We start from the raw sequence: 17,297 nt of genomic DNA on the forward strand, positions 1-17,297 counted from the left end.
TGCTCCCATAGTTAAACTTTAGACCGTTCTGGCCAGACGTGAAAGAGATGCGCACCTTGTAAGGTATGAACCGGAGCTCGGACCGGTGTGCCGGAGTAATTATGTTTTCATTATCTTCACGGGTTCATAAGCAATACTTACTGTTTTCGGCTTTAAAAAAACAAACAAACCAGAAAAACCTGCACATGCAAGTAAAATATGCGGTATAAGGGCCAGAACAAAAGGACAGACTCCAGCGCACTGGCGGGGTTCCTCTCGTGACCCTGAACTCACTGTTCCGTCTTTAGTGATGAATGTCATCGGATAACAGAACCTTGGGGCCCCTACAAAACTTGTGGAAGGGTTTCTTTTTCGCATATTAGTAACCACAAACAAAGAAAGGGGGAAAACATGTTCTTTAGCCAGTGGGTATCTTCTAGTTAGAAACTGGCCTGGATTCGGTTTTCTCAGATTGGGGGATCTGTGCAAGTGTCTTCTAACCCCACTCGCCCGTTCTCTGTGGACACCAGCCAGCCGGCCTAGGAGTCGGCTCGATCCTAGCACCGGCGACCCGCGGTCAGTGCCAGATTCTCCGGGCTCCAGGGTTCAGCCCCCCCAAGACTGTCCCCCCACTTGAGATGCAGGCGGGTGGCTGGACCACCCGGGCTTCCAACCCACCTGCTCCGAATCGGGGTTCCCCGCACCCACGCCTCCGTTTCTCTGATTTGCTAGAACAGATCACAGCACTCAGCAAAGTGTTTTACTGAGTGTTACCCATGTATTTGCAAGGAAGCAGCCGCGGAGCGGCGAACTGGGAGAGGCACGGGGCAGAGTGAGACAGTCCCGTCGGTGAAGCCTTCACACCCTCTCCTCACTTCACGTCCCCTGCCATGAGCTGGGTCCGGTGGGCAGGGAGGTCCTAGGGGACGCAGAGCCTCGGCACAGAAGCAGCCTGGGTGACAAGGCGAGCCGCCCTTCTCCCAGAAACCCCCACCGCTCCTCAGTGAGCAGTAAACTGGCTTCTGCTGCAGCCTTTTTTTTTTTTTTTAAGATTTTATTTATTTATTTGACAGAGATCACAAGTAGGCAGAGAGGCAAGCAGAGAGAGAGGGAAGCAGGCTCCTTGCTGAGCAGAGAGCCTGATGTGGGGCTCGATCCCAGGACCCTGAGATCATGACCTGGGCCGAAGGCAGAGGCTTGAACCCCCTGAGCCACCCAGGCGCCCCTTGCTGCAGCCTTCTTTAAGTGCCTGGTGTCTGTGACAGCAGCCGGCATCAGTCCTCACTGCGCAGATCATCAGCCAAACCCTCCCGTTGCTCTTCTAAACGGCAGCGTGGATGCTCTAAGCATGTCCAGTTTTTCAATGATTTTTTTTAAATGTGCAGTTTAATACTGTATCTTACCTCAGTTGGTTTTACTGTATCTTTGACTTCAGTTGGTTTTACTGAAAGATTAATTTTTATTTCATCAGGTAACAAAATCGCTGGTCAAAGAACTCTCAAGATATTTTTATTGTAAATTGTTTTACCTTCAATTTTACCTAATAGAAATGTTGTGCATTCGGTGAAGTAAGGGTAAATGCCCTATGAAGATCTTAACCAGTAGAACATGAAATTCATCCTGAAGAATATCAAACGTATATGTGAATTTAACATACAAGTGCTATGAGCCAAAAATTACGTTCTTTTAAGCACTTCCTAATATATTTTCTATGGGGTTTATGCTCTTCAGCAAAGACCACCTATAACCAAGATTAAACACTTGCGCCAAAAGATGTTATATACTTATTACAAGTTGTTTTAACATATAAAAATTCAAGTACGGGTATACATAATGTCCTTACAAACAAAGGTAAAGTTTTTTAAAAAAAAATTCTAAAATGTTTTCTCCAAAGAGAGGAGAAAAATGGACCTCTCTTGCCTCTTGATGTTTGATTTTTTCTACATTATGTGTTATTAGTGAAAGAAAGTATAGGTATGATATTTTACATTTAATCTATTATGGTACTAAGGTTTAGACAAGTAATTCAGACACTTAATAAAGATATTAAAACTCAGATTTTATTTGTTCAGTTATAATAAAGTTTAAATGTTTTATTCTCAGAACAAAGATGTACTTCTATATCACTGTCCTGTTATAATTGTGTCATCCAAGATAGCTACTGGTCTGAAAGGAAAGGGCAGGAGAAATGATTGCTGTGGACCAGTCCTATCCATCTAGACCAGTGAGAGAGGAGGGGCAAGGGGAGAGATGGTCCTACAAAGGCCCTAGAGGTAAATGACAGCTGTGCCCCCCCCACCCCCACTCCCCATTGTCAGGCTGTACCTGGACCTCCCAGGCCTCTAGGACCCTCACTCGGGACACATGGGGACACTTCGTTCAGTCTACACCCCAATCCCATTCCTGTTCCCTCTCCTCCCTGGCTCTTCCCAATGACCAACTCTGGCCAGGCCCTTTTTCTACACCAGTTTGCCATCAAGACAAAGACAAGACTTCCTCGCTACCTTCAATCCATAGCTAGCAGGGAAAATCAAGCAAAAAAAAGAAGAAGAAGAAGAAGAAGTCTTCACATCCTTGCTAATCATATCTTGTGAGCAGATATTTCTGATCACAGTTGCACACGGCATTAATCATTCTTAAATATGAAGTGTGCGCGTAGTAAGGAGAGTTGATCCAGCTGGACCAATAGGAAAGCTGCTCTTTTCGAATGATGCTTGCTTCCCTCCCTGGGCTTACGGATCGCCAGATGCCCGAGCCTGAGCGCTCTGCAGCTGCGGGGCTTTGTGTGCCTCCTGGCCTGTCCACACGAGGGGCTTGGCCAGGTCACGGCCAGGAGGACAAAGCCCTGAAGAACGCTGGACCAGCAAAGCCCCACGCATCAAGGCCACGGGGAAAGCAGCCATGCGCGCTGAAGCCATTACCTACACATGTATAGTTCTGCACATTAGACAAAAGCCACTGGCAAACCTGAAACAACTCCGATGGCTAAACTTGGAGCTCTACTTCCTTTATCGAAAATCACTCAGTGTGCTCCGCAGACCTAGCCTTTGCCAGGTGCTGCAGCGGCCTCTCCGGTACTTTGAAACGCGGACTCAGGGAATCCCCCACCACTTCTGAACGACTTTATCCTCACGGCCAGTGTCAAGGGACCTATTGCTGCATTCTTCCCAGCGGGTGATCTCCCCGTGGTCTACCACTACGAACTTCCACGCCACCACTGTGTCTGCGGGCAGGGGCACGGAGCGGAACCAGAACCCATCCTTGCTACGCTGGAGTGCGATGTAGGACTTCCACCTCCCAAGACTCTCGTGGTCTCCCGTTATTGCCACGAGCTGGGAACCAGCGCTCGGCACATAATGGACCTGGAAGTGGACGCGGACTCGTGGAGACCCTGAAGATGCCGCTCCTGCCTTTTGTCGTCTCACATCTACTTCCTGACCTCCTATTTGGCCACAGTCCATTCCCTGGTTTGGACTTAACCCTGGAGCCTCAAGACTGCCACTCAAACTAACATCTCCCCAAGATGAGTGCCTGGACACCATTTCCCAGTCCTCGTCCGCGCGGTCCTGATTGCCCTGCTGTGCGAGGCTCACCTCCTTGGCTCTGTCAATGACCTGGTTGCTAGAATACAACTTTTCTGCCAAACAGGAAGCTACTTTAGCAAGAGTCTCTCTTCCTTTCTGGAATCCCCATCCTCCTCCAGAAGACTCAGGGCTTTCGTTTCTTGAGACTTTAGAGTAACCCCGAGAGTTTCCAGTCTCAGATGCGGCCAGAGATTCCGGGTCTGGAAACCTTCCAGAAGGAACATGCTCTCTTGAATGGTCACAATCACTGTCTTTCCCAGAAGAACTCTGCAGTCTCCATGCCGCTTGCTGCAAGTTACCATGGCCTTTGGTCTCTGAAACCAAACAGCCATTGCTTTCTTGAAGATGCTCTAAGAAACAAGAGGGAAAATGTAATGGTGTTAGACAGTCCTTGTGAGAAAAAAGGCTGAGAAAATAGGTTTAGTTATTGAAGTCTTTACCACTCATCTATCTGTAGCTCGCAGAATCCATCCGACTCAAAGCAAGTTCTTAATTACAGAGGTCAGACACTATCTGAACCAACGGTCTACTCTAAGAATATGCATGTACATCTAGTACATCAGGGTGCCCACGCGAGAGTGTAAATGAAGTGGCGGGTTGTAGAGGCAGCCTTGTAACCCAGTCCTGGTCCTCGATGATCTCTGCCATTCAGGCCATGCGGCCCGCAGCCTTGTTGTTCGGCTTCTAGAATCAAAAAATGCTGTTCCGCCTGCGGGGCAAAGATCCGCATGGCTACCCCACAGACCCTAGGAGTACACTTGTTCTCTTAGGAACTGCGTGCAGACTGGGGATCAGCTCTCCCAGATGTGGGCAGATCCCCAGCTGCTGTCGCTGTGGAGGATACAAAGGACATCGGGGAATCACTGGGCCAGAGCTGGGGGTGATGGGGGGGGGGGGAGGGGGCTGGTTTCTCCTTGCCAACCCCAGACGCAGCAGGAACCTCTTCAACAAAAGGTAGGCTTTTTACATCCCCTCTCATTGTACACTTTTTTAAAAAATGTTCTTACAGTGCACAATCCAAGCTCCCTGAAAGCTGTTTCCTTCTTGGCCATCAGTCTGAATAGCTCCCTACAAGATCAAAATCTCCAAAGTCATACAGTCAGCCCAGGTGGGGGGTTTTCTCTTGGGATTAGGAGTTGGCCTTGTCTAATTTTATCTCCCTTTAATGGTTCACTTGTGAGACATAATATTACCCGGAATTCCCAATCTTCCAACCTAAAACACGAGGCTGGTTTTCAGAAGAAGATAAGTGAACTCTTTGCTCATCCCAAATCAACCATAGGAAAAACACAGAGGCAGATTTTCAAATGGCTACCCATGAACACAGGCTCCACTAAAAATAAAGTTCCCGATGTCATTTTCACCCGCGGCTGGAGCCCAGGCGTGGGCAGCTGGCCGAGGGAGGGCTCTGGAAGCGAAGGTTTTCTGCCAGTCTCCCTTGGGCTAGTCCACAGTCGCTCACATGGACACACACAACCCTGGACGTTAATTCTACTCATGGGAGTTGGGTCCCCTACTGGGTCCCTTCCCTGGCTACCAGACACCCCTGCCCTGTCAGCGCCCACAGCTCTGAAATGAGCGGCCAGCATACAGCCCTAAGGCTTCAGCTGAGGCCTTCGTGGCCAGAGACAAAACTTGAACTTTGCCTTCCCCACAGAGGCGTCCGGATAGCGGGAGGTGCTCAGCCTGGGTGTTCCCAAATCCAGCGCTCCCCAGGGGCGAGGGATGGGAGGACCTGCGGCTAAGGAACTGGGACTGAGAAAGTGTCCCTGCTCGGTCGGAGATCGAAGAGGGTCCTCGGATCCCCCGGAACCTAAGCACTCCCTCCGGAAGGCCCGGCAGGGGTGCCCCGCTGCAGCCGCTCGCACTGCGCCAGGCGCCGCCGAGCGCAGGAGCCCATCCCCCCAGGACGGCCGGACCGGTGCTCCCGGGCGGGCGCAGAGACTCTGCCCGGCGCTGCCCTCCGACGCTGGGGCCGGAACCCCGGGGGCCTCGACGGAGGCGAGCAACCTCCCCGGCGCGTGCGCACCGGCCGGGGAAGATGCCGGCGTGGGGAGGGTCGTGCCCGGGGAGGGTCGTGCCCGGGCGGAGGAGGCTCGTCCCCGGGAAAGGCTGCGAGAAGAGCTCCGAGTGGGTTTCCCCTCCTCCCCGGTGGACTTCAGAGCCCCCGGCAGACCTGCCCTCGCGACGTGGGAGGGAGAATACCTGGTTTGGCGACCAGCTCCCGCCCGGAGGGTCCGGGGCTCAGTGCCCCCGCGCCGCCCGGATCGGCCCCGGGGGCCGCAGCCCCCCCAGGAGGGGCGTCCTTCTGCTCCTTGTCCGCGTCCCGCAGCAGCCACACGAAGATCGCTCCGGCCAGGCCCCCTCCGACCAGCAGGGCGGACCAGACGGCGCCCATGGCTGAGAGGCTGCCGCTGCGGGGCCCGACGGCGAGGGACGGGGCTCGGGTCCGGCCGGCAGAGCCACACCTACCCCGCGGCCCCGGCGGCCGGCGCTATGCGCGGAGCCGCTCCTCGGCGCCTAATACTCCGCGTCCCCAGCCCCGCCCCGCCTCCCGCCCCGGGGATGCCGCCCCGGGCTCCGGCCGGGCGGGGACTCGAGCGCCGCCTCCTCCCGCGCGTTCACGCCCGGCCCCGCCCGGGGCTGGCAGGGGCGCGGGTGCGGCGCTCCGCGGGTGGCCTGCGAGGAGAGCCGAGGGCGCCCGCCGCCTCCTACCGGGCCCTGCCCCAGCGCCCTTGTGCCCGCTCCGGCTGCGCGCCCGGCGGGTCCGGCTTCGGCGACGCCTCCCGCAGCCTTTGCGGCGGCCCCAGACGCGGGTTCCGGGGACTCCGACGCGGGGGAGGCCCCGCCGCGGGACGGCTGGAGGGGGCGGCCGGGCGGGTGGGGAGAGCCTTTGGGCCTCCGGTCGGCCGCCCCCCCCCCCGGTAAAATGAAAGGGCTGGAATGGGCCGTCCGTCCGTCCGTCCGTCTCGGCCTCGTCCCGCCGTCCTTCCTCCGCGGCCTCTTGCCGGCGCGTGTGGCTTGCACGTCGCGGGCCGCCGGGTGCGCCCCGGGACCGGCTCCCGCAGACCGGCTGACGAGTGCGGCCGCGGCCCTCTGCGCGGCGCGGGGAGCCGGGTGTGCGGGTTCCCGGAGCCCCCAAGCCCCCGCCGCGGGCCGAGAATCGGCGCCCGGGCTTCCCGGCGCTCCCCTGCGGACCCGACGGCCTCCGCACGGCCTCCGGCCGACCGTGCGCGCGGCCGTGTCCCCGCCGTGTCCCTCGCGGGCAACGCGGTTCCCCCGCAGCGGCCGGGGCCGCCGGCCTCACCGCCCGGAGCCGCGAGCGGACGGGCTCGCCGCGGCCGCACGAACCGCGCCGGCGTGCGCCGTGCTCGGGCCCTCGACCCCGACCGGGCTCCTGGGGGGCCGCCGCGAGCCCCCTCGGGCCACAGCCCCTCCGGGCCTGGGGGAGGGGACGGTGGGGGCGGGGCCCGTCTCCCCGGACGCCCGCGCGCGGCTCAAACCCAGCTCGCGGGTCGGACCCGGGCCCCGCAGACCCGCCGCTGGCCCCGCCGACCCCGGCGCGGAGGACGGGCGCCGCCACACCCTTCCCGGGCGGCCTCGCTCCGCTGTTCTTCCCTCGCAGCAGGCGGGGATGGCGAGGTGCCAGTCTTTCCTCAAAATGCCCCAAACGCTTCCCCGGTGCGATCCGAGGCCCGCGCAGGGAGAGAGTGGGGACGGTCCGGCCCTGCAGAGCCGCAGGTGGCAGTGCCAGGGGGCGGGTGGGGGGCTTGTGTTGGGCCCGAAAATGAGTGCGCGAGTCTGCGGACGGCCCCGCGGATAACCGACCCCCCTCCCCCTCTAGTGAGTGCGGGAGCCGCCCTGCCCGCGGAGCCCTTCCCCGGTAACCCCACTCGCAGGAGCCGCCCCTCCTCCCTCCGCCCTCCTTTGCTTTATTTTTCTCCCTAGCATTTAGGACCTCTTTTTTCCCCCTAAGATATTATTTATTTACTTGAGAGAGTGAGTGAAAGAGAGCGCGAGCCGGGGCGAGGCAGAGGGAGGGGGAGCAGACTCCCCACTGAGCGGGGAGCCGGATGCGGGGCTCAGTCCCAGCGCCCGGAGACCGTGACCTCAGCCCAAGGCCAAGGCTTAAGCGCCAGAGCCACCCAGGCGCCCTGGGGCGTCACTTCTAATACACTGTAAAACCCCCGGATTTGTTCTGGTTGATTTCTGTCCTTATTTCCAGGTAAACTACAAGAAAGAAGGGTTTATTGTCCTTTGTTTTCTGCTGAATTCCCGGCCCCTGGAACATTCCCAGAGTGGTCCCTCAACAAGCGCAGAGTGAAAGGATTAAACGGACTGCGGGCGTTACTGCCACGTCTTCATGTAGGTTCTGTTTGCATTTTCTAGCGCAACGAGGATGCTATTTTTTTTTTTTTTTTTTGTCAAGTAGGGTTTATGTCTTAAACTAATTAGGAAGTCAGTGATGAACTTTTAAAGACCTCTAAAATTTAAAACCACTAACAACTCCCCGCCCCCTTCATCTCAATCCAGGCAGTTTTAAGATTAAAAATATATATAGATCTTGGGGGCACCTGGGTGGCTCAGTGGGTTAAGCCTCTGCCTTCAGCTCAGGTCATGATCTCAGAGTCCTGGGATCGAGTCCCACATCGGGCTCTCTGCTCAGCAGGGAGCCTGCTTCCTCCTCTCTCTCTCTCTGCCTGCCTCTCTGCCCACTTGTGATCTCTGTCAAATAAATAAAATCTTTAATATATATATATAAATCTTGAGGTAAATTGAAAATAATAAAAAGTGGTATCACTATTATAGATCTAATTTTTAATAGACGTTTGTAGAAAATTTTAGAATTATTGTATCTCCCTTTTTCAAAGTAAAACTTGATGTCCTAGGATAAGGACATAGAATGTTCTTGAATTTTACAAATTCTCAAGTCAACGGAGTGATTTTATGACTAGTACGAAAATCCTTGAACATTGTATTTCCTCATGGAAAACTTTGTGCACTGTTCATTAGTCAAATTTTATCAATGTGTTCACAAATGAAATCCCAGAGGATCTGTAAACTCCTAGAAAGCAGTCCCACTACCCATTTCTAATAACTAGAAGGTTCTTAGTAAAGGTTTATTGTTGTCATCAATTGCTACTGTTTAAAAATATAACCAATAAATAATGTAGTTCTTTCCACCCACCAGATTTCGTTTTCTGTTGGATCAGATTTCTCACAAAACATTTTTTTAAAAAAACATTATTTGGCCTTCCTGTTGGCTTTTCCAAACTTAAATGTTGACTCATCCATTTGTGTTGCTGCTTTAAAAAGAAAAAAAAAAAAAAAAAGCAGTACTCCACTCACTACCATATTGCTTGGAAGTCTGTGGCTACTTGATCCAAAACCGCACTCACGGCCCTAACTGGACCATGTTTATCATATTCGGTTGCAGACAGTGTTGCCTGTCTATAGGCGTCCTATGAGCCTAGCAAGACAGAAACAAAAAAGGAAGGCGATTCAGTAGAAACGGGAGGAATAAAGCCTCTGGCGCGTTGTGTTCAATTGGAGGCACTCGCAGGAAGCTGGAACAGGGGCCGGTTGTTTCAGGAGAGAGACTGGAAATTCCTCCCAGAGAGTGGCAGCAAAATCTGTGGCAGAGATTAACGTTCCAGAGGGAAATCAAAATCAGCGCCTTTCAGCCCTTGGCGTAATTTCAAGAAGGAAGATTGGAAAGCTGCCTCCCTAGGGTGACTTATGTTGCTATTGTATCTTTATATTCTATTTTAGGGGTCAAAGTGCCCATTTTCTAATTGGTTACTATTCTATTAATAGGGTATAGATAGATATAGGTATGGGTGGCTATTTGTAAGTTAAATATATGATATGTACATATATAAAATACACAAAAATTTAAACTATCCAATATTCATATCCACTATGAGTATGAACACAGATCAGAAGCAGCGTCGCTTGCAAGGCCAGAGGATTGAAGAGGATGGGAAGGAGGAGTTAGGGGAGGGAGAGAACAGAGAGACTTGTTTCCAAAATCAGTGCAGGAAGGTGGTGGGGAGGACAGGGATGTTGCTCAGTGGAATTTAAGAGGATAAAGGACTAAGAAGAAATGGCTGGTCTGACCTGTACGAGGTCATCGGGGACTTCAGTCTTTGTGAGGGTAGGCATTCAGTTTTGGAAGCCCGAGACACAAACGTGGGGAAGGCTGTGACATCCAACAGCGAGTCAGCCTTCTCTCAAGAAATCTGGAGGCAAGGGGTAGGGGAGAAATAGAGGTGTCCCTTAACCCTAGAACAAGGTCCAAAAGAAGTTCTTTCAGACCAAGAAAGACCTACCTGGGCATGTTTGTAGGAGCAAAGAGCCCTCGAAGGCTGGAAATTAACAAAAGGAAACCTCATTTAAAATGGAGTCCTGCGGAGAAAAGAGGGAGCTCGCTCCGCCTCGGAAATCTAGAGATTTCCTAGAAGCCACTTACTTCCATGAAATCTTACCCTAGTCCACAATCCCACTCTCCAGCCCCCAACCCTCAAACTGATGTGTTGGCCGACTTCAAAGAAAATAATTACATATGTACACTGTCTTAGAACAAAATAGGAGGTTTTCTGTGCTGGTATAATCATTTTTCTGGTTTATCTCATCCCCAGACTAGACCATACATTCCTCAAGGGCCAGAGTTTGTTTATTCTTTGTGTTCTAGAATGCAAAGTCTATTATCTAAAGGCCTGTTCATTGTCTTTTTTTTTTTTTTTCATTGAATACCTTGTGTATACTGTAGGCGAAGTGCTTTTTTTTTTTTTAAGATTTTATTTATTTATTTGACAGAAAGAGAAAGAACAAGAGAGTGCACAAACAGGGGGAGCAGCAGGCAGAGGGAGAAGGAGAAGCAGACACCCCACAGAGCAAGGGGAGCCCAATGTAGGACTCGAACCCAGGACCCTGGGATCATGACCTGAGCTGAAGGCAGTTGCCTAACCCACTGAGCCACCCAGGTGCCCTAGGCTAAGTGCTTTATGAGGATGATCTCATGTAATGCCCCAAGAGAAGAAAGCTACACAAGATCACAAAGCTGACGAGTAACTGAGCTGGGATTTGAACCCAGTATTCTGACCTCCCAGGACCCAGGCTCTGAAATTCTAGCTACACTGAATCCCTCACAGCCAGCTACTAAACCCTGTCCAAGTTTCAAATCATAAATCTGAGAGGTGAGTGTGCAAATGTGGATGGGTGACACCGGAGAAAGCCTCAGGGTGGTTTTCCAACATTTACGGTAAATTTCAGCCTTGTTCCTAATTTGTAATTGCTCTCTCTGCCAGCCCTCGCCTCCTGGGGGAAATGTACCCACCACCAGCACCTGTCCGGGGCTCTCAAGCCTCTGGCTCCAGCTCCTCCCCAGGGCACCAGCCACAAGCCAAACCTTTCTGCAGAGCAGTCACATTGGAGCCGACCAGGCTCAGATTTCACAGGGACATTTTCAAACTGCCAATGTTTGCAAACCTCTGACTCATCTTAGTTCCAGAATAGACTCGATGCTGCAACCTCTTCTTATGCGAAATGATGAAGGCTTTAGAGAAAAGGGAAATCTGTGTTGGGAAATCTAGCTCATGGTACTGGAAGAAAGCTAGATTACACCTCTGTACACATACAAGGGAGGACTCCAGGTGGACTAAAGTCCTACATCAATGGTAAAGCTGCCACGGAACTGCAAAGAACTACTAATAGCCGATAAAACAAAATCCAGGAGACTATCACTGTGATCTTGCGTCATATAGGAGGCCAAAATGTGTCTTGACATGATCAAAATAAGGCTAATCATTGAAGAATGTCATGGATAAGGTTAGCAGACAGATTCCAACGGGGAGATTTTTGCCATTAAAACTGACAAGGGATTAGTATGTGGATCTGTAATGAACTCGGACAAATTGCCAAAAATTCCAAACAGAAACATAAGCTCCAATTGAAAATGGAGCTGGGATGGAAAATGAATAGCGGGTGCTTTTCCCCGGGGCCTAGAACAGCGCCTGGATCATAAAGGCACTCACAGTCATTTTTAGTTGAATAAATGAACGGCTACCAAAAAGGCACGGAAATACTTAAATTCACTGGTAAACAGATAATTGCAAATTAAAACAATGATATTATGCCATTTTACATCCAAATATGAGACAGAAGATGTGATGTTGCCAGTGAGAATAAACAGGGAGAAACAGTCTGGAGAACAATCTGGATGAAATTGAAGAGCCCAAGATTCAGTGATTCCACTCCAGACACGTCTGGCCCAGGGAGAGTTTTGCACAAGACCATCCGGAGACATCCAGTGTTATTTGGGGAACAGTAAGTTCAAAGCTTGGCCAAACCTTTATTCGAAGTGTGCTGCAGCGCCAGCTTCTTCCTCCCCGATCCTCCTTCCTTCTCTCTCTCCTCCTCAAGCGCCCCTACATTCTCCTGCTCCTCTTCCAGGAAATCTCTCGAACTTCTAATCCCCTTTTGCCATCTGCTCCTTGACAGATCCAAACTAATGCAGCTTCCCTCGTCAGACAGATCCTCCCTATCCCCCGTGTGGGAGGCTTTTCCCACCCTGCACGAAGACTCTGTAGTGACCCTAGTGGAAATAATCTGGCAGGAGGTTGGTGTAGCCGATTCTCTTCATTTTCCAAGCTGGCAGTGTTTATGCCAATATAGTTCTTCAAAACATTTTGCAGGTCTCCTGTGAATCTTATTGGGTCCACACCGCAAACCCACATAACTCTTCAGGATAAGCCCTTCTCTTCCTTGAGATTCTCCTGAAATTCAACAACCTTCAGTTTCTTAGAAGCCCTATTGTTTGAGCAAGAGAATCTGTGAGGCAACTTTAAAAATTTTAGTAGAACTTTTTTCTGATTGAATGGTACGCAGAAGCATCACCTCCAGTCTTTCTGAGGTCTTAACAATGGATTTAATAATTACATCTTTGGATTTACCTTTAGACCATGTTTTCCTGGAAGTGTCCTTTTCTGTGTCCTTTTGGATTCCATCTTTGCTATAAATCATTTCTTAATGTAAATACCATTTGTCATCTGAGAGGCTAGGAATTTTCAAAACCATAAAGTCCTGTTTCCTTTTTGTTTAACTGTGCTTACTTCAGCTTATCTCTGTCCTCTTGCATTTTACTATAAGCAGCAAGAAGTAGTATCTTCAGTACCGTCAACACTCTCTTAAAAAGTCTTAAAAAGTCTCCTTAGTCACATGACCCAGGTGATTAGGTACCCTCTCCGCTTCACACATTACTTCGGGCAATAGTGTGGCTACACTTCCTGCTCCTACGTAACAAGAAGACCATTTCTCCCAATTTCCAAAGTGTTTACTTCATTTTCCTGCAAGCCTTTACTCACCAGCTCCTCAAAGTGCCTGAGGCTTCTTCTACCAGTTTCTTCAAAGCCTCTCCAAGCTTTTGCTAACACTGTCCTCAAAGTTCTCCCAGCTTCAACCCACTACCCAGTGCTCCTGCTCCCTTCATCATTTCCAGTTGTGGTCATAGCTGCAGCCACTTCCAGGCACTAAAATCTGTTGTTCATCTATTGCTACACAACAAATAATCCCTAAATTTAGCGGCTAAAAACAAAAATCATTAGAGTCAGGAATTCCGGAGTAACTTAGTTGGGTAGCCTTGGCTCAGAGTCCCTCATGTCAGCATGTTGATCAGCCTTCCAGTGTCATCTGAAGTCTTCGTAGGGCTAGAAGGTCCCCTTCCAACACATGACTGCAGAAGATCTCCGTTCCTTTCCATGTGAGCCTTCCCATAGGTACGATGGGAGTCCTCACAACGTAACAGCCAGCCTCTCCCAGAGCAGATGATCCAAGGGAGGACGAGGAAGCCACGATGGTTTTATGATTTAGTCTCAGGAATCACACATTATTTCTTCCACAATCTACTGGTAAAAATCAAGCCTAGATACTGTCCCTGCTCGGTCCAAAAGGAGTTGCCCACCAAATTTTGAAGAGAGGAGCATCAAATAGTCTTGGACATTTTAAAAACAAACACAGACCCCTTCAAATCAGGGAGTCTCTAAAGGACTTTCTAAAGGAGTTTGAAGTCTTGCAGCTCTTGAACTGAGAGGAAAAGAGGGGGGAAAATTGACCGTTTTAATTGGCTAACTTAAAACACCATTTGAATTTACAGCTTTGCCAGATCTCTTTTGTGAAGACAGAGCATTTCTTGGGAAGGAGTGTGACCCTGAATGCTGAAATGTGAACATACGGGAAGATTCAGATGGCTTCTGGTTCCCGGAGCTCCCACACCTATGGAAACACACTGTTCAGATCTGGTGCCCGGAGTATGACTGACGGACACCCAGTGGCTGCCCACCCTTGCACTGAGGCCGTGGTCCCAGGCTGCTCCCAACCAATGACAGAGCACGTGAAGTACCAAGGCAGGTCCCTTCGGGCAAGATATGAGAATCCTTGAATCCAAATTCAAGGCGACTTTGCCTTGAAGACTCCCCGTTGGCCTGGCCAAATCCTTATTTGAATTGTGCTGCAGCCCAAGCTTCTTCCTCCCCCGATCCTTCTTCCTTCCCTCTCTCCTTCCACGGGCATCACACGTGAGTCATAGTCTAAAGGCTCCTCCTATGTTCTCCTGCTCCCTCTCCGAGGAAATCGCTCAAACTTCTAATTCGTTTCGCCATCTGCTCCTTGGCAGATGCAAACTAATGCAGACTTCCTTGTTGGACAAATCCTCCCTATCCCCCGTGTGGGAGGCTTTTCTCACCCCGCACGAAGACTCTGTAATGACCGTAGCAGAAATAATCTGGCCAGAGGTTGGGGTAGACAAATCTCTTCATCCTCCATCGCTAACACCCCACCTAGCCTTGAATCTCGCCATCAGTAATGTGCTAGGGACAGTTTGTACCACATCACAAAAGCCAGTTGAGACATTTTCAGGAATTTTGTGAGCTGCTTGATAAACACCGTCATTATTAAAACTTAAATATACTTACAGTTAAGTAAATTACATTAACAACAAAGATAATAAAAATTCAAAAACTTGTAGCAAGGTAGTTATTGACAACCTTTTATTAGGAGCTATGCCCTTGGAGTGCCTTCCATCTCATATCTGGGCATCGGAAAGTATGTGTAACGGTGTGCTACTTGCACTTGTGTTTGGAGACCGAAGGCCGGATTTAGATGTGCTGTTTCAGCTCATTTCTTCCGTCAGCTGAGAGGTTGGCAGCGTTGAGTGCAGCTTGAAGCAAGAGAAGCCTTGTGGCCGGTCCAGGAAGCTCTGCCCCCCAATCCAAGGAATCCAGTGGATTTGGAACACCTGTGACAGATAGGGCTGCTGCACGGAGCTTTGGCACATCCAGAAAGCCGAGGCTGAGCACAGGCCCTGGGGTTTTGCAGCCCAGCCGTGAATTCTGTAAACTATAACTCGTCTCCTTTGGAGAGGCCAATCTTGGTTTGTGGCTCGGCACCAATGGATACAGCGGCCTGATGGTGAGCCATTAGACAGCCAGGCAACTGGTGCCCATTGTAAACACGGGTTCACCTGTTCCACTGCGCCGTGAACTCAGCTAGCATTCCGTGTGTCTACACAACGGGCCAGGCTCTGCTCCGGGCAATTTACTTCTAACATCCCCTTTCATCTTCGCCACAGTTCTGGGAGGCAGTTCTGTTATTTTGCAGCTATCCCTACTTTAGCGGAGAAAACCGACACAGACAGAGGGTAACTGACTGGCCCCCCTGGTCATATAGCTCGTAAGTAGCAGAGCTTGGTTTGAACCCAGATCCTCTGGCCCCTACGTCCACATATTTACCAAATTATATGGTTCTTGTAATCAAGCAGAAGGTTTCTGTATGGGACTGGGCTTGAGCAGAAGTGGAAGAGAGAGCAGACTGCAGGGCGGGCTCGGTCTTCCCCCACTGCTGCTCTGCCTCAGTCTACCCATCTGACCTAGGGGTGCTCGCCCAAGTCCAGGGGACTGACGAGACAACCTGCACGAGAGGGACGCAGCTGCCGCAACTGGACGCCCCAACACGCTAGCCTGACTCAAGGCTGGCCCTGGAGAACAACTGAGGAGAGTCCCCCGTAGGCAAATCTTCAGCATCTCATCCTGCCCACCACTTCGTCTGAAAGGAGACATGGCCGAGGTGCCTCTGTCGCCCGTATTGGTCAGCAGCTGAGGGTTTAGCTCGGTAGCCAGACTGGGCAGGACCATGAGCACCAGGCTGGGGTGGCGAGATGTCCGGGAAAGGTGCGCTCGGGGCATCTCTCGGGACCGGTCCTCTAGAGGATGAGGCTACTTGGCTCTTCACGCGCAGCCACCGAGTGTCTCCACTGTAGAGGAGGCGCTCGAGAATTGCATGAAAAGGCTGACCTGGCCTTTCCACGTCAGCCCACGGGTTTCCCCAGGACTCCAGCGGGGCCTGGTGATCTCGCAAACAAAGTGCGTGTGGAAGCAGAAACAGACTCTGCGCGGGTTTCAGTGACTTGGACTTCCTTTCCCTCCTCACAGATTTACTGAAGGCTTAGCCTCTGCCTTGGTGTTCATGGTACTCCAGGAAGGGGCTGACACGATGGGGTTCGTGCTTCTGTCATGTACTTCGTCACCCTAACGTGTCTGGACTCACGGAGGACGTGACAAAGGCTCATTTGCAGCACAACCGCTATGTGGCCAGTCCTGCAAACGGGTGGCTGAGAGGAAATCCCGACAGACCCAGAGGATGGAAGCTCACACCCAGAGATTTTGCATTTGAAGGCACATGCCCTCACTCACAAAACTCTGGGATTCCACATTCTTTCAATAAACTCCTTTTTTGGTTAAATTTCACATAGTGGGTCTCATAGAGAAAGATCTAGAAAGATGTATTCCAGTAAGTGAAGACTGCTTATTTCTGACTCTGTAGGAATTAGTCACGACTTCTATATTCTTTTTGTTAGTTTATATTTTCTGCATGAGCACTAGCATTTTTAACAAGAAATAATCTCTGTAAAATTAATTTAAAAAATATATCTTGAATTTCCATTAAATTTTATGACTTATGACTTTATCTTTAGGTACACATTTTATTATCAAGACTAACATGCCTAAGGTGCCTGGGTGGTTCAGTTGGTTGGGCGTCTGCCTCTGGTTCAGGTGGTGATCCCAGGATCCTGGGATCAGGTCCCGTGTCGTGGGTCCCTGCACAGCAGGGAGCCTGCTTCTCTCTCTGCCTCTGCCTCTCTCTCTCTCTGTCTCTCATGAATAAATAAATAAAATATTTAAAAAATAAGACTAATGTGCCTAAAAAGGGAAAAAACTTGAGTAAACTTTATTCAGATTTAAAGAAAATAACATTTTTAAAAAGAATAAAGGAGGTATTCACTCAAGACTAGGGAAAATAATAATATCAGAAAATGCAATAGGATAATTCTGCCTTTTCTTTTTTTTTAAGATTTTATTTTTGGCTAATCTCTACACCCAACGTGGGGCTCAGATGCACGACTCCAAGATCCAGAGTCTGATGCTCCACCCACCGAGCCAGCCAGGTGCCCCAGAGTAATTCTGCTTCCATTTATGGTTTTATTTATTATTTACAAATAGTTGATATAACTATGTAATATTGACAATGCTACAAAAATGTGAGAAGACTATGTGTGAAAATTGATCTCACCACTGATAGGATGTATAAGATACTGATTAACGGAAGCAGACAACCATTGTGAAATGCTTTTAAGTATTAAGCATGAACTTTATGGATGTTACTAAGTCAAAGTTGTACATC

At 50.5% G+C, this 17,297-nt stretch overlaps 1 protein-coding gene and 1 long non-coding RNA gene across 2 annotated transcripts; both read right to left on the reverse strand.

The window, feature by feature from the left end:
- Nucleotides 1–2,017: 2,017 nt before the first annotated feature.
- STBD1 (starch binding domain 1) lies at nucleotides 2,018–6,091 on the reverse strand. Its single transcript, XM_082729116.1, has 2 exons — nucleotides 5,769–6,091; nucleotides 2,018–3,913 (listed from the first exon to the last, which is right to left on the reverse strand). The coding sequence occupies exons 1-2, from the start codon at nucleotides 5,959–5,961 to the stop codon at nucleotides 3,072–3,074; spliced, it is 1,035 nt and encodes a 344-aa protein (XP_082585242.1). The 5' UTR covers nucleotides 5,962–6,091; the 3' UTR covers nucleotides 2,018–3,071.
- Nucleotides 6,092–8,669: 2,578 nt separating this feature from the next.
- Nucleotides 8,670–9,973, reverse strand: LOC309863788. Its single transcript, XR_014311260.1, has 2 exons — nucleotides 9,896–9,973; nucleotides 8,670–9,196 (listed from the first exon to the last, which is right to left on the reverse strand). It is a non-coding gene; the product is annotated as an uncharacterized lncRNA (long non-coding RNA).
- Nucleotides 9,974–17,297: the final 7,324 nt, after the last annotated feature.

This window comes from Mustela nivalis (assembly GCF_964662115.1).
Source record: "Mustela nivalis genome assembly, chromosome: 4".
Classification (NCBI taxonomy): Eukaryota; Metazoa; Chordata; class Mammalia; order Carnivora; family Mustelidae; genus Mustela; species Mustela nivalis.